The 22,948-nt window shown below is 42.8% G+C and overlaps 1 protein-coding gene across 3 annotated transcripts; it reads right to left on the bottom strand.

Moving 5' to 3' along the window:
- Nucleotides 1-10,040: 10,040 nt before the first annotated feature.
- On the bottom strand, nt 10,041-20,965 carry LOC115158284 (guanine nucleotide-binding protein subunit alpha-11). Of its 3 annotated transcripts, none has more exons than XM_029707047.1 (8): nt 20,576-20,965; nt 19,976-20,129; nt 17,816-18,000; nt 17,446-17,600; nt 16,082-16,210; nt 12,901-13,030; nt 12,224-12,380; nt 10,041-11,298 (listed from the first exon to the last, which is right to left on the bottom strand). In XM_029707047.1, the coding sequence occupies exons 1-8, from the start codon at nt 20,609-20,611 to the stop codon at nt 11,093-11,095; spliced, it is 1,152 nt and encodes a 383-aa protein (XP_029562907.1). In that variant the 5' UTR covers nt 20,612-20,965; the 3' UTR covers nt 10,041-11,092. The 3 variants fall into 3 exon arrangements, with proteins under 3 accessions (XP_029562907.1, XP_029562909.1, XP_029562908.1); XM_029707049.1 differs by having other exon boundaries at nt 19,976-20,133; nt 20,576-20,964; XM_029707048.1 differs by having other exon boundaries at nt 12,224-12,377; nt 20,576-20,961.
- Between the last annotated feature and the right edge of the window lie 1,983 nt (nt 20,966-22,948).

The raw sequence follows: 22,948 nt of genomic DNA, 5'->3' as shown, positions 1-22,948 counted from the left end.
CTAAGTCAATTGCCATTCAAGTAGTTCCCTCAGAAAGAGTCACATTCTTATTTCACTAGGATTAGTAATTGTTCAGAATAGACTGGATAGCATTGTCTCAGGAAGACAGTTTTATCTTCATTTTCTGCATGCTCTGATGAGTGCAATAATGACTTCTATCACGTTGGAGGATTCATCCAATATAGCCCAGCACCTTCTCAGATATGGAGAGGCTTTCACTACCTCAGACAGTTATATCTTCCCACACATGTGCATGTACTTCACACAAACAAAGTCACATGAATGGAGTCACAGACACGCACTCCCACACGGGCACGCAGGCACACACACACATACACCGTTCCTTTCCATCCCTGGAAGCCCGGACCTGTAATATACAGGTGACTGACAAAATAAAGGAAACACCAAGGTAAAGTGTCTAAAACACCAACATTAAGTGTCATAATAATAATTGATTCAACTTCTAACGAGCTTTTTATTACAAAAATAATCTCAAAGGGCATAAAAAAACAAAACAAACAAGAATCATATAATACAGTAGGCCTGGACTATGATTTTCAGCTGGAGTTGAAGGTTTTGAGTGTTTCAAGCCTCCAACAGATGGCGCGACAGTCAAGATGGAACCACATGGCTTGAGCAGAGGGCATTGGGCCCACATGAGTTGTCAGAATGCACCTTGGCATAGATTCTACAAGTGTCTGGAACTCTATTGGAGGGATGTGACCAGTCTTCCATGAGAAATTCCATAATTTGGTGTTTTGTTGATGGTGAGGTATTTATAAATGACCCTAAGCTTGATGGGATGCTAACTGCTTTATACATTTAGGAGAAACACCTGTGTGGAAGCACCTGCTTTCAATATATTTTGCATCCCTCATTTACTCAAGCGTTTCCTATATTTTTGCAGTTACCTGTATTTGCAGACAGAAACAGACAGAGTCCCCTGGGGCGTAAAGGAGAGCACATACTGTAACAACAGACTCTCCCTCCCTCCCATCAAGCGGACCTGATCTGGATGTGATGCCTGCTAGTCGTCCTGATGGCACAATTAGATCTGTGTCTGCTTTTTCATTAGCTTGTGTCAACAGTCAGGGCTGTCATCATCAGAACACAGAGAACACTCTCTTTCTCTCTGCTCTGACTTCACTCACTACTTTGTTTGGTGTGGGAGGTGAATAAGACAGATAGAAGTGTGTGTCACGGGAAGGGATATACCATTACCAGGGGCACGAACTAGATAAGACTGCTGCACGCTGTTGACCAGAGATAAATGGCTGATGTTTTTCTTTTAAAAGTTTCATTTTGAATCATAGACTGTTTGCTGACTGGAGGTGTCCTGATGTTGTGATCCACAGGCCTAGGACCAGACAGAGATATTAGAGCAGAGCTGCTGCCTTAAATGCTGTGGTGTGGTGGGAACAGACACTCTGCTGCAATGGGAACAGTGTGCCTCCCCGGGCCAGGGCCAGGACAGTGCTTAATGGCCTGTCTGCATGGCAGTAGTATAGATACCCGCTCAGAGGATCAGTCACAGAGGGGCAAAAGGGGACCAGGGGCTGCAATTCATCTTCATTTTAATTGAGAACGTGTTAGAACCGCTATTACTCCTTATAAATAAACCACGGCCCACAGCACTTTCTCTCTATTTAATTAATGCCGTTCCAACTGATGGTGCAGAGCAGAGGGGTGAAAAAGCATCACAACAAAACAAAATCACCTGACAGGCTAGGCTCCAAATAAGGAGAATAGAAAAAGAAACAAAGAAGGGGATATTAGCAGATGGACAAGGTCTAGGAAGACTTTCTAAAGATAGTGTTTCTGTGGGGTTTTGTTCCTGCCCACATGCTGAGCCAGTTATTGGTCATTGGCCCACAGCCTTTATTTTGCGACTGGTTTGCTCCTAGTCAACCAAAGGTTGGGCTGCTGCTGGTCGATTATTGATGCAGGGCATTCAGATGGGTTTTCTTCTTACTCCCCTTCACTCTCCAGGCCAGCTTTTGTCTCTGTGAGGGGAATGCCCCGTCACAAAAGCCCAGGCCAGCTGGCATAGCAATGGCTAGTGCTGGTTTAGGAAAAAACAAAGTGCTGATTCCATGCTGACAAATTGATTCAATTTGGGTGTTGGTAACCATTTTCTTTTATTCACATTTACCGAAAATGATTGAAAAAGGACCTGTGGAAGAAAGGCTTCTTTGCTTCACTCTGTGAAAGTAGATTGAAATGCTATTTTGGGGGATGAATGGAGAATATTTACAATGCCTACAAATTGCAGTCTTTCAGTCTCAGAATTCTATTCTCATCAATAAGCAAGAAGAATTGTAAATGTTGGCGAATGAACACCAGCCTCTTACAGGACAAGGTGTAAACACACATGACGATATTCTTTGAAACAAACAACAACAGTGTGAAACGGGTGCATGTCTGGGAAGCTTTTAAAGCATACATACGTGGAGTAATGATACAACGATCATCTACTATTAAGAAATTAGATGAACAGAAAAATGGATAAAATTGAAACAGAGGTCAAAACTCTGGAGAGGAAATATTGGTCCAATCCTAACAACATTTCTCTTGTAAACATGACGAAAACCAAATACGAGCTGAATACTTTATTCAGTAAAATAGCAGAATATTCCCTGTACAGGCTGAAGCAGGGATGGTACGAATCAGGTGAAAAGGCAGGAAAACTGCTGGCCAGTCAATTGAAATCTAGAGAGCCAGATCGGCAAATAGGTGGAATCAGAAATAAGACAGGCAAGCTGATTACCAATCATAAAGAAATAAACAATACATTTTGAGACTTCTATCAGGAACTTTCTACTTCAGACGGTCCTTTAGATATGGAGAAAGCAGAGGCATTTTTTCAGAATCTGAACCTTCCTAAACTAACAGAGGAAGACAGGAACTGGCTCGACCTCCCCATTACTTTGGAGGAATTGACCGAAACTATGAGACAAACACCCAGTAGTAAAACTCTGGGGTTGGATGGGATACCCAGTGATTTCTATAAAAGGTTTGCAGAGAAATATTGAAAACATCGAACACATCAATTGACACAGGTGAGCTCCCACCTTCTATGAGTGATGCAGTAATCACCCTAATCCTCAGAAAGGGAAAGGATCCCAATGAGTGTGGGAGCTACAGTCCAATCTCTTTGATAAATTGTGATGGAAAATTGTTTACAAAACTTCTGGCTATGAGGGTGAATCATATCATTAAAAAAATCATAAATCCAGACCAGGTGGGATCTGGATTTATCTGACAATCTTAGACTCCTACTGCATGTCATCTGGAAAGCAAAATATTTGGATACCTCAATGGCAGCCTTATCCCTGGATGCAGAGAAAGCCTTTGATAGGGTGGGCTGGGGCTACCTGCATTATACTATAAATACATTTGGATTTGGACAGGGCTTTTAGAATATTATTTAAGTTACGTACAACGACCCCAAATCCAACGGACTATGATCATCTCAATTTTCAGTAGGACAAGGCACAAAACAAGGTGACTGTCTCTCACCTCTCATATTTATTACAGCATTAGAACCAATAGCCCGAAGCCATTAGGCTGCATCAGTCAATCAAAGGGGTAAATATGGGAGGTAGGGAGAATAAACTACAGCTTTATGCTAATAATGTCAGACCCCCAACTCTCCATATTGCCTTTAGTGGACTTAGTAAATTCATTTTCAGAGATATCGGGCTATAAAGTAAACTGGACCAAATCTGAAGTAATGCTGCTTTCAAAACATTGTCTGAGAAATGACTTCCTCAGCTGGAGGTTTCAATGGGTTCCTAAAAACGTGAGGTACATGGGGATCGCATTAAATCCTGGTCTAGAGAACATGATCTCTGAAAACCTTGACCCACTACTGAACAAAATTCAACTCCAGTTTAAGAGTTGGGATAAGCTACAAATCTCATTATGGTGTAGGATACAGGTTATAAAGATGATCATAGATCCTAAACTGAATTATGTCATGAGCATGTTACCACTGTCCATACCTTTAAATCCATAGACAAAAGTTTGTTTGGGCCGGTAAAAGGGCCCTTAATGAAACTAGCGAGATGCCACGCAACGACTGAGAAGGGAGGATTAAAGCTCCCTAATATGCAATTATTTCAAGAAGCCTTTGTAGCTGCCCAAATAGGCTCTCTCTTTACTGAGAACTCTAATAGGCTCTCTCTTTACTGAGAACTCTAATAGGCTCTCTCTTTACTGAGAACTCTAATAGGCCAATTTGGATGGACATGGAGGAAGAAGTTAATGCCCCATTCGGAGCATCAGATTATTTGAGTCAACAAAAGGTGGGACTGCAGAATCCAATAATGCCCCAAACAATTATTGTGAGAAATCTGAAATATTCACCTTTCCTGACAAGCTCTGCTTCATTATGGAACAACCCTAAATTGAAAATAGGGGGATAAAGGACATTAGTTGTCTAGATGAAGAAAACTCATTTACCTAAGGTCCAAGTATAATTTACAGAAACAAGACTTTTGGAGATATCTCCAGCTTAGAGATTGTATGTTTAAGATAGGACAGAGTAACAACAAATTATAAGGTTGTTTCATTTTCTATCTTCTTTATTGTACGTGCGGTGCCGGTCGGGGGTTTGGACACACCTACCCATTCAAATGAGTGGATGTGTGTGTCCTGGCTTTTGACTGGTACTGTATATTAATGTCTGCCAAGTTATTGTTTAGTGATAAATGTAATTCAATTGCACTGTTATATCGTGAAAGGAAACAATAAAAACTATAAAAAAATAAGCATGAAGAATTTTCGAAAGGATATACTATTTTCTTGGAGATGAATGTTTATCAAGCTGACTATCTGTTATTGATATAGAGAATCCATATGTGTGTCTATGCGTGTGTGTGTGTGTGTGAGTATTGTGTATGTGTTCATTCCTCAGAGCTGTTGCACCTGGTGTGTATCTGCATTGAGGGACATTAATGAAAACGGGAGGCTTTGACTGTTTCTTATCAGCTAGTCCAGTCCTTAGCAACACGCACGCACGCACGCACGCACGCACGCACGCACACACACACACACACACACACACACACACACACACACACACAGCAAACAGCAAACAGCCAGACCTCAAACAGCCAGAGCTACGGCCTCATCTCCTCCACAAGACATCACAAAGGCTACCTGTGTTCTAGAAGCGCGTTCTGTGCAGCTGGGGATAAAAAACATGAGGGTAGTCCTGACACAAGTCCTTTATCAACAAACAGGGGAGCCAGGAGATGGATGTGTCATGGTGTGTGCTTAGTTCTGGCTCCAAGAGGGATTGATCAATATAGCAGTGGTATTTCAGGAGAAGATGAATGTGCGTATGTGTGTCAGTGAGAGGTTTGAATAAACAGATCCATCTTTATTAGTTTGGATAGCTGTGTGCATCCCACCTGCTATCACATCCCCCACATTTATCAATCCCACTCTAGCTTGCACTACAGCAGTAGACAAATCAATCTCTTTAAATCACCAAAGCACAGGCAGCCATGATTATACCAAAATTGAGCTCAAGTCAGTGTTACTATTGGCAATGTACGAAAGATTTACTAATAACGTTTTTTTTTATGGGAAATTAATTTGCATGCAGAACTGCAGGAGATATATGAACGTCCAAATAAATAATTACACACATCTTTCAAACAAAGGAGTCAATAAACAAATCTAATTCTGAACAAATTCAACAGGAACGGTTCTCTGTTAAAGTTCTGAATACTGCATAAAACAAAACGGTAAAACACATTATACTAACAAAGCAGAAGCTTTCTGACAACATTTAGTCAATCTTAATGTCCTGACTGAATGCTGGAAAAAAGTGAATGTGTTTTTGGAATCCAAAGTTTAGAAAATGGAAATGAAAGATTGATTAAATTGAATAAACCTAGAAGAAAAACTCTATAATGTTGAGTGAGTGCTGAGAGTGAGAGCCTATGCAATGTGTCAGGGCTTGAGTGCTGTGACGATGTAACGAGACCTCTCTGGTGCTGATAGGGCTGTGAGACTAAGGCATCAGGGATGCCATAGGCCTGTCGCTCTCTCTAGGAGGATGACACACACACACACACACACACACACACACACACACACACACACACACACACACACAAAGACACACGCTGTCACTCTCTGCCATTCTCACTCAGACAAGTTGACATTCTTTCCCACGGCTGGGTGCCCGTTGTGTGTGTATGTCATCTTCCCAGTCACCAGGGACATTGCGTCACACACCCACATTCGCTGCAATACTGTAACAGTGCCATCACCAGCCGGAGTGTGTGTGTTACATTACAGCCTTATTCTAAAATGTATGAAATAGTTTTTTCCCTCCTTAATCTATACACAATAGTATAATGACAAAACAAAAAAAATATTAAAAAACACACCTTTGTCTGCGATTACAGCTACTAGCGGTTCGGGGGGGGGGGGGGGGGGGGGGGCAGTGCCCCTGTGACAATTTTGGACCCCTTGTGGCCCCCCTAAATGTGGAGTATGAAATCATTTTTACATAACAGATTTTTGCTATTGTTCTTTTTTTACATCCGTTATTAAACAGTGGCAATGCGGAACATGGTCTTTTGCCTGCTAATGCCTGCAATGCAGTGAAGAAAACGATATGACAACAACAACGTCTAATGTAACTGGACCACCCAGTTGAAATGGTCTAGAACCGCCACTGATTACAGCCTCGAGTCTTCTTGGGTATGATGCTACAAGCTTGCACACCTGTATCTGGGGAGTTTCTCCCATTTTTCTCTGCAGATCCTCTCAAGCTCTGTCAGGTTGTATGGGGAGCATCGCTGCACAGCTATTTTCAGGTCTCTTCAGAGATGTTCGATCCGATTCAAGTCCGAACTCTGGCTGGGTCACTCAAGGACATTCAGAGACTTGTCCCGAAGCCACTCCTGCGTTGTCTTGGCTGTGTGCTTAGGGTCGTTGTTGTGTTGGAGGGTGAACCTTCACCCCATTTTGAAGTCCTAAGCCTTCTGGAGCAGGTTTTCATCAAGGATCTCTCTGTACTTTACTCCATTCATCTTTCCCTCGACCCTGACTAGTCTCCCTGCCGCTGAAAAACATCCCCACAGCATGATGCTGCCCCCACCATGCTTCACCGTAAGGATGGTGCCAGGTTTCCTCTAGATGTGACGCTTGGCATTCAGGCACTCTTGGTTTCATCATGGTCTGAGAGTCTTTAGGTGCCTTTTGGCAAACTCCAAGCTGGCTGTCATGTGCCTTTTACTGAGGAGTGGCTTCCGTCTGGCCACAATGAAGGTCTGATTGGTGGAGTGCTGCAGAGATGGTTGTCCTTCTGAAAGGTTCTCCCATCTCCACAGAGGAACTCTGGAGCTCTGTCAGAGTGACCATTGGGTTCTTGGTCACCTCCCTGACCAAGGCCCTTCTCCCGATTGCTCAGTTTGGCCGGGCAGCCAGCTCTAAGAAGAGTCTTGGTGGTTCCAAACTGCTTCCATTTAAGAATGATGGAGGCCACTGTGTTCTTGAGGACCTTCAATGCTGCAGAAATGTTTTGGTACCCTTCCCCAGATTTGTGCCTTGACACAATCATGTCTCGGAGCTCTACGGACAATTCCTTTGACCTCATGGCTTGGTTTATGCTCTGACATGCCCTGTCAACTGTGGGACCTTATATAGACAGGTTTGTGCCTTTCCAAATCATGTCCAATCAATTGAATTTACCACAGGTGGACTCCAATCAAGTTGTAGAAACATCTCAAAGATGATCAATGGAAACAGGACGCATCTGAGCTCAATTTCGAGTACCATAGCAAAGGGTCTGAATACTTACGTAAATAAGGTATTTCTGTTATATTTGTATTTATTTTTTGCAAACATTTCTAAAAATCTGTTTTCGCTTTGTCATTATGGGGTACATTGTGTAGCTTGATGAGAGACATTGTTTATTTGATACATTTTAGAATAAGGCTGTAACGTAGCAACATTTGGAAAAAGTCAAGGGGTCTGAATACTTTCCAAGTACACTGTATGTAGTGATACATTATTTGGTTATGTGTGTACATAGATATTGTATCTGTGCCACAGGCTTATTTACCAAGGTATTGTTGTGACATTGTATAGTGGTGTTCCAATAACAAATCAGAACTCTGATACGCGTTACATAAGTAGTCATAAGACTTTCCACCCGTGATGACTTTTTGTTTTAGTGGCAGACTTGCACTATTGCAGTACGTAAGCAACCATCGAGAGAAGCAGATAATAACAATGGGACATTGAAGAACATAAGATACGGTTACGGTATGAAGAACAATCAGTGTGTGCCATAAAATATATAAAAACAAATGCTAATTTCCTCCTTCATGAAATCTACTAACAGACAAGCTGGCTTTCATGGCTGAGGTCCTGAGTTCTTTTGCCAAAGTCAACTGTCTGTTTGTTGACCCACACTCCTGTCCTTACAGGTTCTCTGGTTCTCTATAAGCACACACAGGGGTTTATTGAAATAATAAACAGCAGGTTAAAGATCCTATATGACTATTTGAAGAACAGAGGATGAAAACAGCAGCCAAAGCAAGGCAAGCTAAGCCACTCTTCCTTGGAGTGACAGGAAGCTAGACTAGATCAACAAGACAAGCTATGCAGCACTACACACATTTACACAAGTGTATATTTCCAATAAGTACCATAGCCTGAAGAAAAACATAAACACACAACATAAACAGAATCTTTTTCAAAACATAACTTTAATTAGAAAATATTTCCCCAAATTCTTCCCAAATCTATACAAAATATTTGCACCAAATAAGAGTTCTCCCAATGTTAGTCTGTAATACATACAGTGCATCACTTCCTGTTACACTAGCTGTTAATGAGGTGGTCTAATATAACAAAATAAGCTGAATACAATTAATAATTCATCACATCAGGTAGCAGAGCCTATGTTCAGTTCTACAAGTAAATATAGCTATACATTAGTTGCACATTCAGATCCAAGTCCTTTACCAAAAAATGTTTTGACAAAAAAAAATACATTCTTCACACAGCAGCAAAGCAATCTTCTCAAACCTTAATAAATTCGATGCATATTGTATGATCCATGCCTGCAATTTGTAATTACTGACTTCAATTTAATGGAAGAGGTTTTAACCTGACTTTGAAGTCCTTTCTACTGACACGACACACTCATCTGCTTTAGTGACGCACACAGGTCAGAATATTATCACCTGTATTATCTGACAGACTCCATCCTGCTCCACTCACTCATATTTATAGAGGCCATATCGCTTAAATTACACCAATATAGAATCCAATATAAAATGCTACTGAACCTGAAACAAGTTGAGCACAGCCTGAGCCTGCTAAACTAAATATTGACTGAACATAAATATTGATAGGGTACCAGAGTAAAAGGGCAAGCCAACTATGAATAATGAGTTGTTGTTTATAGTCTTGACACAATGATTAAATCCTTGTTTTGCTGTGTAACCTTTGATGCCACTCTGCAGCGAAGCCCCTAAACCTCCACTGCTCAAATCAAAGCCCTACCGTAGCCTAAAGCCTACTACCATTCACATCATAACTGCATGATGATTTTTAGAGCTATCAGACAGTGACAAGACTTGAACCACCCGCGATGCCAGGCGTTCGTTTTAACTGGCCTCTCTGAGCCACCTAATAGCAGTCCTAACAGGGTCCTAGGAATTTAATGAGATATTGTAATACATTTCAGCTTTAACAGCAGCATGCCTGCCAGCTAGTAATCAAATCAAATCAAATGTATTTATATTGCCCTTCTTACATCAGCTGATATCTCAAAGTGCTGTACAGAAACCCAGCCTAAAACCCCAAACAGCAAGTAAAGCAGGTGTAGAAGCACGGTGGCTAGGAAAAACTCCCTAGAAAGGCCAAAACCTAGGAAGAAACCTAGAGAGGAACCAGGCTATGAGGGGTGGCCAGTCCTCTTCTGGCTGTGCCGGGTGGAGATTATAACAGAACATGGCCAAGATGTTCAAATGTTCATAAATGACCAGCATGGTCAAATAATAATAATCACAGTAGTTGTCGAGGGTGCAACAAGTCAGCACCTCAAGAGTAAATGTCAGTTGGCTTTTCATAGCCGATCATTGTAATAGTAATAACCCTGTACTTGGCTGCTGCTCTTAAGCACTCTCATTTGTTGGTTAATGTATACATTCACCGGCGTTGTTGTTCCCATATGAACTCAATGTATAGCAGGTAGTGACTGGTCATAAGGCAGGCACATTAGGGGAAGAGACTAAACAAAAGCATCCACCAAAAACCAAACCACGAATCCTAACAGTACAGCATTGCATTCCATAACATACTGTATCAGGGGAACCCGTTATGACATCAAGTGATTTCTGACACCTTATCGATCACAGCTGTAGTAAACGCCTCGACTCCCACATTTCTCGCCTGCATCACATCTCACACCTGAGACCCAGCGACAAAATATACGGGTGTCAACCAAGCAAACCAATTAAAAGACCAACCAAACAAAAAATGTTACACAAGCCTTCAGTGCTGGCTACTTCACATAGGTGTGAACTGGCTATGTGTTATGTAATGGCTACAACGCATGTGTACAGTAATGTTAATTCAACACACAGATAGAGTGGAATCTTCTGTAGTGATCTCTAGAGCAGAGGCATTTTCTATCAACAGGGTTGTGGTAGGGATATAGAGGGGCTATAGAGTTCTCCTGTCCCCCAGCTAAAGTCATCACTCACATAATGGAGACACAGCACATCATGACATCTCTAGTCCAGTTTCCATCACTGGTAGAGCCACTACATCTCCAAGCCCTTACATACAACATTATAAAATAACAACCAGAGTGTGTGTGTGTAAAACAGGTTAGTGATACAGGAGTCATAGGAGTCGCTCCATTCTGTTCTGCTCTCCAGGGAGAGATTCCTTCCTGCAATAAGAAAGTTTGGCCCGAGAGCATCCCCAATGGAGCTGAGATTGAGAGAGAGGAGAAAAGTGAGCAAGGGAGGGACGGAGGGAGAGCCTCTTCTGCCCTGAGTGGTTGTTGGTTGAGTGTGGCCCCATAGGTAGGCGGGTCCCCAGGCCCTCAGATCACCCCAAACTCCATGAGGGACTTGAGGAGCACCGTGTCCTTGACGTCACTGAACACTTTGCGGATGTTGTTGGTGTCGGTGGCGCAGGTGAAGTGGGGGTACAGCGTCTTGCTATCTTCCTTCTTGTCCCGGCTTTGAGCCTGCTGCTCATACATCTTCTGGATGTACTTCATAGCATCCTGAGCGTCACGTCGCTTTCCTTCATGTGTGGGGTGAGGAGGACAAGGGACAGGAAAGAGATGGAGACAACCACAGCAAAGCAGGAGAGTGAGAGAAGGGAGAGAAGAGGTCAGGAGATGTGAGAATATGGTAGAGAGAAATGGGAGGCCATTAGAAACAAAAATTACAAGCAATGGATAGAACATATTGAATGATTTTCATGTAGTATTGCAGCCATCACACAATGTTACCATTTAGCAAAACGTTTAAATGGCAACTGTACATCGATTGGCCAATATGAATGAATCTATACTAAAAATTTCAGACTTTATGAAGGAAAGAACAATGTCTCCCCAACCCTCCGCCACAGACACCTGGAGTGATCGCTTAGTGATGCAAAGAGCAGGGTATTTATGGTTGCCATGAGCAACAGGCTGGGGGAGACAGGGTGCGCGGAGCTGATGTGTAGGTAGGTGGGGAAGCTCTGGAGAGGCTCTGCTACCTTCCTTCCACATCAGTGTAGGCACATTGTTAGTAAACTATGTACCCACGCCATACACCTGGAAGTAACATGAAATCAATCACACATTCAACGTTTGCTGAAACAAGAATAAATGGTACTCAAAAAACATTATGTTTACTGGTTTTGCTATAGCCAGCATGGTTATGTATTCATGTGAGAACTCACCCAAAGAAATGGAAACCTCACTAGGTTTGAAATTACTTTCTAAAATGAGGTCTTTGTTATTCCAACCAGAAGCAACAGTTAGCTACATCTCTAATGGTTTGAGAAAGAAAAATGAAACACCAAAGGATGTGGCTCGATAGGTTTACATCCATCATCACACTGCCTATTATCTACCAGATCAATGTGAGGGGATGTGTGTGTGTGTGTGTGTGTGTGTGTGTGTGTGTGTGTGTGTGTGTGTGTGTGTGTGTGTGTGTGTGTGTGTGTGTGTAGCTACCTGTGAACCCTGGGAAGTACTTCTGCAGGTCGGACGTCTGGATCTTGTCAGCCAGGATATCTGTCTTGTTGAGAAAGAGGATGATGGAGGTGTTGAGGAACCAGGGGGAGTGGATGGTGGTGTAGAACAAAGCCAAGCTCTCATCCATACGCTTCTGCTGGGAGGGAGGGGGGATGAGGTGGAGAGGGGAGGGAGAGGGGGAGAGAAGGGGGAGAGGGAGTGAAGGGGGAGAGGAGGGGGGAGAAGAGGGAGAGATGGGGACAGGGTCACAATGGAGGTTAGAGGGAGACTAAAAAGTGTCCAGGAAAGATAAGCGGCTTAGTGAGCCTTGGTCAGGAGGGAGGGTTGAAGAGATTGTGGTCAGGAGGGAGGATTGAAGAGATTGCGGTAAGGCAGCAGGTTTTGATAGGCAACAGTAAGACCTGTTGGCCATGGCCAGAAAAAACTCCTTGAGAACCTTGACTTACATTGAAGGCCAAGGACGACACAGAGAACAAACAGATAGACTGACTGACTGTTTGACTGACTGTTTGACTGACTGTTTGACTGACTGTTTGACAGACAGACAGACAGACAGACAGACAGACAGACAGACAGACAGACAGACAGACAGACAGACAGACAGACAGACAGACAGACAGACAGACAGATAGACAGACAGACAGACAGGTGCTCACATCAGTCTCTCTCTCCTCCAGGACCTGGTCGTACTCGCTGAGGGAAGCCAGGAAAATGAGGGACGTCACATCCTGAAAACAATGGATCCACTTTCTCCTCTCTGACTTCTGTCCACCCACATCCACAATCCTACCCGTAGAGAGAGAGAGAGAAAATGATAAAACACATGTTAGAGCATCTTTTAACACACACACACACACACACACACACACACACACACACACACACACACACACACACACACACACACACACACACACACACACACACACACACACACACACACTGTTGTGCCCTTTAATCAATAAGGTGTTTGTGATGCCACGCATGGCATGGGCCTTGTCTTGGTGAGGCAGCTGGTCAGAGTTGTTAATGAGCTAGGAGTGTCTGTACTCTATAGAGGTGTAGCTAACACTGTGAGAGAGGCTGTCATATCCCCCGGTGTATACCCAGACTCCTCTCTTCTCTCTCCTGCTGTCACACATCAAACCTGGTTCAGTTTTCAAGTCCCCATGCAAATGAGCCTCACAGAGCATTTGGCTCTAAAAAAGACCGTAATTGATACCTCACCATTTCTATCCCACTGTATCCTGCCTGCCCGATTACAGAGACAAATTACAGTCCAACTTTTCACAACAGAGGAGGAGAAAAACACCACACCTGAACATAGCTGGAATGTTCATGTTAATAATACAAAGGTCTCTTAAGAAACAATTGCATGGACATGTTCAAAAGCACAAAAAGAAATGAGTGAGTTCTCAGGAAGTTTTCTGTATAATGCCAATTGTGATTGTATGTGATTGTAATTACAACGTGTCCAAAGCAGCCAAGGGTCGAGTCAGACAATATCTCGGTAAGCAAGCCTATAGTCTACTCCTAGAGCTGGGACGATAAACTGAAAAATTACCATCACCGACACTGCCCTCCTCTTATTGAAGCAATTTTTCTTATGTGGTAATTTTCGTGATTAGGCTACACAATGTTCCTGCAGATTTTTGGGTTCTCAAAACCATTATTTGGTCAACGGTAATGTACATTAATCTGCTTCCTCTCAGTTCCACTCCCACCTTTGTGCACAGAGTGAAGAGCGAGATGCATTCTGACAAGCACATGGATATATGACTGTTGAGCAACATTTCAATGTAGTTGCGGGGGACAGCAAAGTTTTTAAAACAACTACAGTAAATGTAGTTAAATAGAGGGGAAACTCCGCTTTCTGTGAGTATAACAATTATTTCTCAACTCTCAATATTGAGGAAATTATAGCACTTTACAAACAGAGTATGTTGCATTTGCGGTATTGAATAGATCAAGTAGCCTATAAAAGCTTCATCAATTACATGACTATCTAATAACAATATCATATTCAGAATTAGCTATTTAGCTAAGGTGTTTTGAGTTTCCACTTCCTCAGGTTAATTATGTAGAATAGGCTATAGCCTAAAGGCTAATGTGCACAAAAATGCATCATTCTGGATGCTATTTTGACATGTTGCACAGAATATCAACCATGAATTCCCTTAACATGTTAGATAAAATATCAAACTTCTTTATTTTCTTACTTCTTAATGGCACTGGAAGAAGTAAGTCTAGAGCCCTGCCACTAATGGAAAGTAACTGTGCATGAAAAAAATATATATACAGTGCATTTGGAAAGTATTCAGACCTCTTTTCTCTGAGACTCGATATTTAGATCAGGTGCATCCTGTTTCCATTGATCATCCTTGAGATGTTTCTACAACTTGATCCAGCTGTGGTAAATTCAATTGATTGGACATGATTTGGAAAGGCACAAACCTGTCTATATAAGGTCCCACAGTTGACAGTGCATGTCAGAGCAAAAACCAAGCCATGAGGTCGAAGGAATTGTCGGTAGAGCTCTGAGACAGGATTGTGTCGAGGAACAGATCTGGGGAAGGGTACCAAAAAATGTCTCCAGCATGAAGGTCCCCAAGAACACAGTGACCTCCATCATTCTGAAATGGAAGAAGTTTGGAACCACCAAGACTTTTCCAGAGCTGGCCGCCCGGCCAAACTGAGCAATTGGGGGGAAAAGGCCTTGGTCAGGGAGGTGACAAAGAACCCGATGGTCATTCTGACAGTGCTCCAGAGTTTCTCTGTGGAGATGGGGGAACCTTCCAGAAGGACAACCATCTCTGCAGCACTCCACCAATCAGGCCTTTATGGTAGAGTGACCAGACGGAAGCCACTCCTCAGTAAAAGGCACATGACAGCCAGCTAGGAGATTATCTGGTCTGATGAAACCAAGAGTGAACTATTTGACCTGAATGCCAAGCGTCACGTCTGGAGGAAAACTTGGCACCATCCCTACGGTGAAGCATGGTTGTGGCAGCATCATGCTGTGAGGATGTTTTTCAGCGGCAGGGAGACTAGTCAGTGTCAAAGGGAAAGATGAGCGGCGCAAAGTGCAGAGAGATCCTTGATGAAAACCTGCTCCAGAGGGCTCAGGACCTCAGACTGGGGTGAAGGTTCACTCTCCAACACAACAACGACCCTAAGCATACAGCCAAGACAACGCAGGAGTGGCTTCGGGACAAGCCTCTGAATGTCTTTGAGTGGCCCAGCCAGAGCCCGGACTTGAACCCGATTTGACATCACTGGAGAGACCTGAAAATAGCTGTGCAGTGACGCTCCCCATCCAACCTGACAAAGCTTGAGAGGATCTGCAAAGAAGAACTCCCCAAATATAGGTGTGGCAAGCTTGTAGCGTCATACCCAAGAAGACTTGACGATGTAATCGCTGCCAAAGGTGCTTCAACAAAGTACTGAGTAAAGGATCTGAATACTTAAGTAAGTGTGAAATTTCGATTTTTTTTATTTTTAATACATTTGCAAACCTTTCTAAAAACCTGGTTTAGCTTTGTCTTTATGTCGTCTTGTGTGTAGATTGACTGAAAAATTGAATCCATTTTAAGAAAAAGGCTGTAACGTAACAAAATGTGGACAAAGTCAAAGGGTCTGAATACCTTCCAAATGCACTGTAAATATCATGGAATTGTCATTATTGAGCAAAATTGGTCAATATATAGTAATATGACTTTTGTCTAAATTTCTTAACTCTATGTAGTCCACTATTTCATCAGCAGCAATGCTGTTCTATTAGTTCCCTTGAGATCTGGGTGAGTCCTGGGTGAGTGATATGAGTGAGAGTGTGGCCACCTGAGTGTGATGGTCTTTACGGTGAAGGAGTAGTCATGGATGCCGGTGGTGGGGAATCGTACCCGCAGCACGTCCTGAGCAGTGGGGATGTAGTCTGGGGCAGATATGCGGTCCAGATTGGTCATGTAACTGAAAAGGACAGAAAGACAGAAAGAGAGAGAGAGGGAAAAAGAGAGAGCAAAAAACAGAAAGAAAGAGAGAGCGAGAGAGCATGTTAAAAATGTGAAATAATTCAATTGCCCGTGGTAATGACAATGGCAGTAGCAAGTTCATTCTATCTATCATGTTCTTTACATGATACATGTAATATGAACTGTATACAACAACAATCAACACAAATGTAGTTTTGCAGAATGAATTGAGCTGGGAAATTAGACGGGAAATGGAGTCTTTACCACTGTGTTGGGATTATTGTTTTCATGGCTTTTGTTGATACACCCTGTCATTAATTGGATGTTGACTGACTATGTGCATGTTTCTTATTATGCTGCTATACTGACGCAGAGCTAGCTGAGTAAATACTGAGAGAGCAGAGAGAAGAAGAGAGAGGACACAAGGGCGAGACAAGTATGGACAGATACGGGAGGAACACATAGCAGTCCAACAGTATTGCCGTGATTGATATGAGTCGTTTCCATTCATTTTCTGTAATGTGATGCATTAGCTACTCTGATGTCAACTTGTTGACTTTGTAGAAATGTATTATATTTGAACTTAATTAGTAAATTCATTCTAAAAGGAAACTAAACTTTACTATCGGATAGCTTTCAAGAATGGGTGGAAAGTGAGAAACGATCCTCATTGTGGCTGTGTATTTTATAACATGAAGTCAAATGAATGGTGCCTGATAAGATGGTTGTTTTGTGGCTTCAACATGGCTGAGATCTTGATGTGTATTTATTTGTGAACTAGCCCCCTCCAATGGACATCATGGATTTTGCAGTTGATAAGGACAGTGTACAATGTACAGTGCTGAACAATGGGGACAAAGTGTTGTGAATGAAACAACATTTATATTTCATTGTTTTTGATTATTCAAGTATAACATTTTATATGTACATACATTTTACCAAGGAAGCAAAAAAAATCTACAGAAAAAACAGGTGCAAACTTTGCAAATATTTTACTTGGGGGCAAATGCTTAGTAAATAAATATGTTCCATGGAGACAGAGATGGAGAGAGATAGGGATAAAGACAGAGATAGAGAGAGATAGAGATAAAGACAGAGATAGAGAGAGATGAAGACAGAGATAGAGACAGAGATAAAGACAGAGAGATAGAGAGAGAGAGAGAGAGAGAGAGAGAGAGAGAGAGAGAGAGAGAGAGAGAGAGAGAGAGAGACTGAGAGACTGGTGCTACTCACTACTCTGTGGAGTCCAGCAACTGATACTCGCTGCGGCGGCTGTAGCAGACCCGGAGGCCTGGGTCGGCCCAGAGATGACGGATAGCGTCCACAAAGCCACGGTCCAGCTGGGTGACCTGCACTGTGTCCACATCCTGCACCCACCTGGCATACATCTGAAGGCAGAAAGAGGGGCTTTAATTGGTTCTAATGTCTGACCCACAGGCGTCAAAGAAAAATCTGTGAAAGCCTCTCCAATCAAAAACACAGAAACAACATAATGTATAATGTGTTTTGTTTTGGTAAATAGATGCTACAGAGGTTGCCTTTCACTAATGGTTAAAGGTCAGTTTGATTGAACAGTATGTACGGTATGTCACCAGACCCTGACCTCATTCTCTGGGTAGGCATAGGGCAGTCTGAGGGTGATCATGGCCCGGGTCATAGCTTTTACAGCCGTGAAGATGTTCTGGTAGATGAGCTTGGCGAAGTCCTGTCTTTCCTCCTCAGAGAAGCCACTTCCATGGATGATCCTCATCTGTCTGATGAAGGTGGTTTTCCCACTCTCCCCTGTGCCTGAGGACACATAGCCCAGAGGAGAGTCAGAGAGGAGAACACTTCTCAGAGGATGTTTTAAAAATGGTATTAAACAATGCAATGTTACAATAAGTGTTGACCCGCTGAAGAGTCAGAGGCATCATTACACAATGAGCATTCGGCAACTCATCAAAACCTCACACATGCTTTCAAGCAATACCAGCCATCTGCCTAGTGACAAACCTACTATGAGAGGATACAGTCCTCAGGTAAAAGCCTCAGAGGAATGCATAGTTAACCTTAAAGTAAAACTTTCAGGAAGTTGACAGGTTTGACAGATGTAGGCCACCGTCAAGTCAGGATGATAGTTTATTGTAATTAATTGGTTATGACAGTTATTACACACATTTGACTTGTCCTGTCCTGCATCTAACCATTTTTTACCCTTATTTTACAAGGTAAGTTGACTGAGAACACATTCTCATTTACAGCAACAATCAGTGGAATAGTTACAGGCGAGAGGAGGGGGGATGAATGAGCCAATTGGAAGCTGGGGATCTGTGTCTGCACCATGCACTCTCACTACTCGTGTCCCCCAGGGCTCGGTTCTAGGCCCTCTCCTCTTCTCTCTATACACCAAGTCACTAGGCTCTATCATATCCTCACATGGTCTCTCCTATCATTGCTATGCAGATGACACTCAACTACTTTTCTCCTTCCCCCTTCTGACACCCAGGTGGCGACATGCATCTCTGCGTGTCTGGCAGATATCTCAGTTTGGATGTCGGCCCACCACCACAATGGAAATAATCTGTAAAGCTTTATTGTGTTATCCTTGATGATTTTCTTCAATTGTATGTGGAGGCGTAACCAGCTGGAGCACCCTTATGTTTGGATTTTACAAACTGTCAAATAAATTCAATCAATCATTCTCCTCAAGCTCAACCTCAGAGCGGCCCTCCTCCCACGGGAAGGCCTGCCTGCTCAAAGACCTCTCCATCACGGTTGGCAACTCCACAGTCGCCCTTCCAGAGTGCAAAGAACCTTGGCGTGACCTTGTACAACACCCTGTCATTCTCTGCAAACATCAAAGCAGTGACTCGCTCCTGCAGGTTCATGCTCTACAACATCTGTAAGGTATGACCCTCCCTCATACAGGAAGCGGCACAGGTCCTAATCCAGGCTCTTATCATCTCCTGTCTGGACTACTGCAACTCGCTGTTGGCTGGGCTCCCCGCTTGTGAGGGCCAGACTGGGAATTTAGCCAGGACCCCAGGGTCAACACCCCTACTCTTACGATAAGTGCATGGGATCGTTTAGTGACCACAGAGCGTCAGGTCACCCGTTTAACGTCCCATCCGAAAGACGGCACCCTACATAGGGCAATGCCCCCAATCACTGCCCTGGCGCATTCAGATCTTTTTTTTTAGACCAGAGTGCCTCTTATTGTGCCTCATACCCCCTTTATTTCCCTTTCATCAAATTATTGAGTTTTTATTTGACAGAGTAGGCTATTTTGTACAGTATTTCATGACCCCATCTATCTCAATCCTCAAATGTTAACATGGCAACACATGCTTAACATATTTGTGTTTCCTTGGTAATGTCAGTAAATAGGCCCTAGACTTGGAGATGTGTATACCTCATGCATTCCTCACCTGCTAAATTTATTTTACACTCCCAGTCCAGGTGTCCTGAAATAATAAATAGCATTGCATCTTTCTCAAAATATGAATGTTCGTTTTTGGCATTGCGTCTTTCTCAAAGATATTTGTTTTTGTTGTTGAATGCATCATTTTGTTGTTCTCATTGTTGGTTTAAATGGGTGAAAAGTCAGTCATTGCCCATTCTGGACACTTTCAGAGGGCGTATATTCCATATGGATTTTTGTCTGTTGCTATTCAATAAAAATAAGTTATTAAGCCCAAGAGTGAAGGAAGAAAAAAACGAAATGTGTGTAGGCTATAATAAACATAGCCTAATGCATTTCAAGTCGGAAGATGGAGCTACTGACCGAGTAAAAGAACTTTGATTTCTTTGCGTTCTCTGTTCTTCTGCTGTCGAAGAATCCTCTGAATCTCCTTGTCAATAGCAATGGTCCTCCTTTCTTCATCGTCCAGGCAACAAACCCAGGTTCGACGGCACCATTTCCAGCACGCCATGTCGAACTCACTCAAATAGGTAGAATTGTTTATAAATTAGTATAATATACATCTCATGCTTCGCAATACTGTAATTGTCAGAAAGTTTTTTTTAGAACTAGCCTATGTTTTTAAAGTAGGTATTTTGATGTTGGCAGACAAAGCACTGAATACATTTCCGAGCAGTGTGTATTTTTTTTTTCAGAATCAAAAACGTGATCATTGCATAATGTGCAATAATTGCACCGACACATTTTACTGGTTCTTTATATCATTGAAAGACAAATTAGTGTCAAAAACACAAATGGCTGGCAGAATCATTTTACTCGACTTTTTGACTGCCTTTTTTATTAATGGTAATTAAATCACAATTAGGGGACTTTTCCGTCAGAAAACCATGAAAATTCCGGTCACGAACAAACAAAGAAGTTAAAAACAAATAAGTAGTATTTATTTTTATCAAAATTATTTACCTTCAATGTGTCACACCCCTTGTAAAGCAAATACATCAGACTTTCGTTGCGCGTGGTCCATTCTCCCCGTGTTCCTATAATATTTTGTTTAACTGTATGAAAGTTTCGTTGAAGCACAGCAGAGGATTTCCCAGTTTCAATAACAGTTTGTCTCAAACATAAGCAGATCCTTGTTTAAGTCTACTACAGTACGTGTTCGGTAGAATATGCAGGGTATGTAGCTTGGTGAAAACACCTCTCAATCTATGGAATGCGCGTTGAGTGACATGGACTACCTCACAGCAGATAAAGTTTCGACTGAGGTTCATCCCTCACTCAGTCTGCCACAGTCCCATGAGAATGTTAAATGTATGAAGTGAATGGAAAAAGTCCCTTCCTCATCTGACAGGGTTGTATAGACATTCTTTCAGACTTGTGGAGTAAGCTACTCATACTTTCATATACCAAACTAATATTTCATAACTTACAAGTGTCAATAGACATAGATTAATCATTCTAAAAGTGTTTTTGGTATGAGATGAATGGCATAAGCGGTAGATTATCTCAGCAGGCAGAACCGGTTTTACACAGGGATTTCATGCACTCTTCACTAGGTCTCAGATATTAGGATTGCCTGAGCTCCACATTGCCATGGGAACAAGGTGAGGTGAGCCACTGCTGAGAAAGGGAGGGGAGTAAGAGAGATATGGTGAGGGGGTGGGGACTGATGGTAACAGGAAAGTCCCCTTCTTTCTGCCAAATACAAGAAATGAGGTGCCAATTGCGATAACCCAAAAGGCAGGGAAGAGTGCACGGAAGAATCAACTCCAGAGGGAACTCAGCTCTGGCAGTATGAGCTACGGCCCAGGGGAGCTACCCAACCTATCCTCCCTATCTGTGGAAAATGGAATGAGGTAGCCAATATGTCCCATAAAACAAGGCATTATAAAGGATTCATCACAGAACAATTGTAATCTGTTATTTCAATTTCATGGATTTTGCACCTGCCTCTGTCTGCAATCTATGTTGCTATTGTATAGCGCCATACCCTACCCTACTACTGCAAATTATCTGTGGTTCAACTTTGCTTTGTTGCCCTCTGCCCGCCCTGTGTATTGAGTGGAGTTTACCCACACAGACTATAATAACAGGTGAGGAGATTGATGATGACAGAAATAGGTTACGTGACTTACGTCAAGGCATTTATTTTGTGAAAACAATAAAAATGCATTCATGGATTTTAAACGGATATTAGCATTTTTATTTCAAATGTAATACTGTTTGAACATACACTCCCCGGACAGGTTATTGGGTTCATCACCACGTTCATGAAAATGGATTGCTACTACAGACAGTGAGTCACGTGGCCGTGGCTTGCTATATAAAGCAGGCAGACAGGCATTGAGACATTCAGTTACTGTTCGATTGAACATTAGAATGGGCAAAACGAGTAACCTAAGCGACTTTGAGTGTGGTATGATCGTCGGTGCCAGGTGCACCGGATCCAGTATCTCAGAAACGGCAGTTCTCTTGGGCTTTTTTCTCCGTAAACCCACTAAAAGGGTTTACAGAGAATGGTGCGACAACCAAAAAACATCCAGCCAGCGAAATTCCTGTGGGCAAAAACAGCTAGTTGATGAGAGAGGTCGAAGGAGAATGGCAAGAATTGTGCAAGCTACACAGCGGGCCTCAAACAGGCAAGTAATGGCGCATACAACAGTGGTGTGCAGAACGGCATCTGGAATTCACAACTCGTCAATCCTTGTCACGGATAGGCTATTGCAGCAGATGATCACACCGGGTTCCACTCCTATCAGCTAAAAACAAGAAGAAGTGGCTCCAGTGGGCACACGATCACCAACACTGGACAATTGAAGACTGGAAAAACATCACCTGGAACATGACAGCGAGTTCAGTTTACTTAAGTGGCCTGCGCAGTCCCCAGACCTCAACCTAATAGAGCAGGCTGTTCTGGAGGTAAAGATTGGAACAACCCGGTACTAGATGGGTGTACCTAATAAAATGTCTATTGTGTGTGTGTCAAGCCTACTCCCGTTCCTTCTCTCCGGCGCTCGACGTTGCCTGTCTACTAACCACCGGTACTGGCAACCCACATTATGCACACCTTCCGTCTCCCAGGGTAGGCCTGAGTATTCCATTACCATCGTTGTCCATCAAACCCTTGCTGGTTCCCATTTCACTGACTGTCTCTCAAGTGTTGTCTCTACAGCTCTAGTGGACTCCGGTGCCGCTGGGAACTTCATCGACCAGGCCCCGCCTCCTCCCTGAACTTAACTTCATACCCACTCTCCTCTCCTTTTCCTGTCCAGGCTCTAGACATGCGACCATTAGGATCCGGCACAATTATGCATATCACAGCACCACTCACCCTCA

Source organism: Salmo trutta, chromosome 22 (genome assembly GCF_901001165.1).
Source record: "Salmo trutta chromosome 22, fSalTru1.1, whole genome shotgun sequence".
NCBI lineage: Eukaryota > Metazoa > Chordata > Actinopteri > Salmoniformes > Salmonidae > Salmo > Salmo trutta.
The sequence above is the reverse complement of the archived record's forward strand: the minus strand, read 5'-3'. Positions and strand labels throughout refer to the sequence as shown.

Coding starts and splice junctions, on each gene's coding strand:
- LOC115158284 (XM_029707047.1), bottom strand. CDS start 20,611: ATGTATTTGCTTTACAAGGGGTGTGACACATTGAAG. Junction 20,130..20,575: donor AGGGGTGTGACACATTGAAG/GTAAATAATTTT, acceptor TATTTGAGTGAG/TTCGACATGGCGTGCTGGAA. Junction 11,299..12,223: donor GTACTTCCCAGGGTTCACAG/GTAGCTACACAC, acceptor CCACACATGAAG/GAAAGCGACGTGACGCTCAG.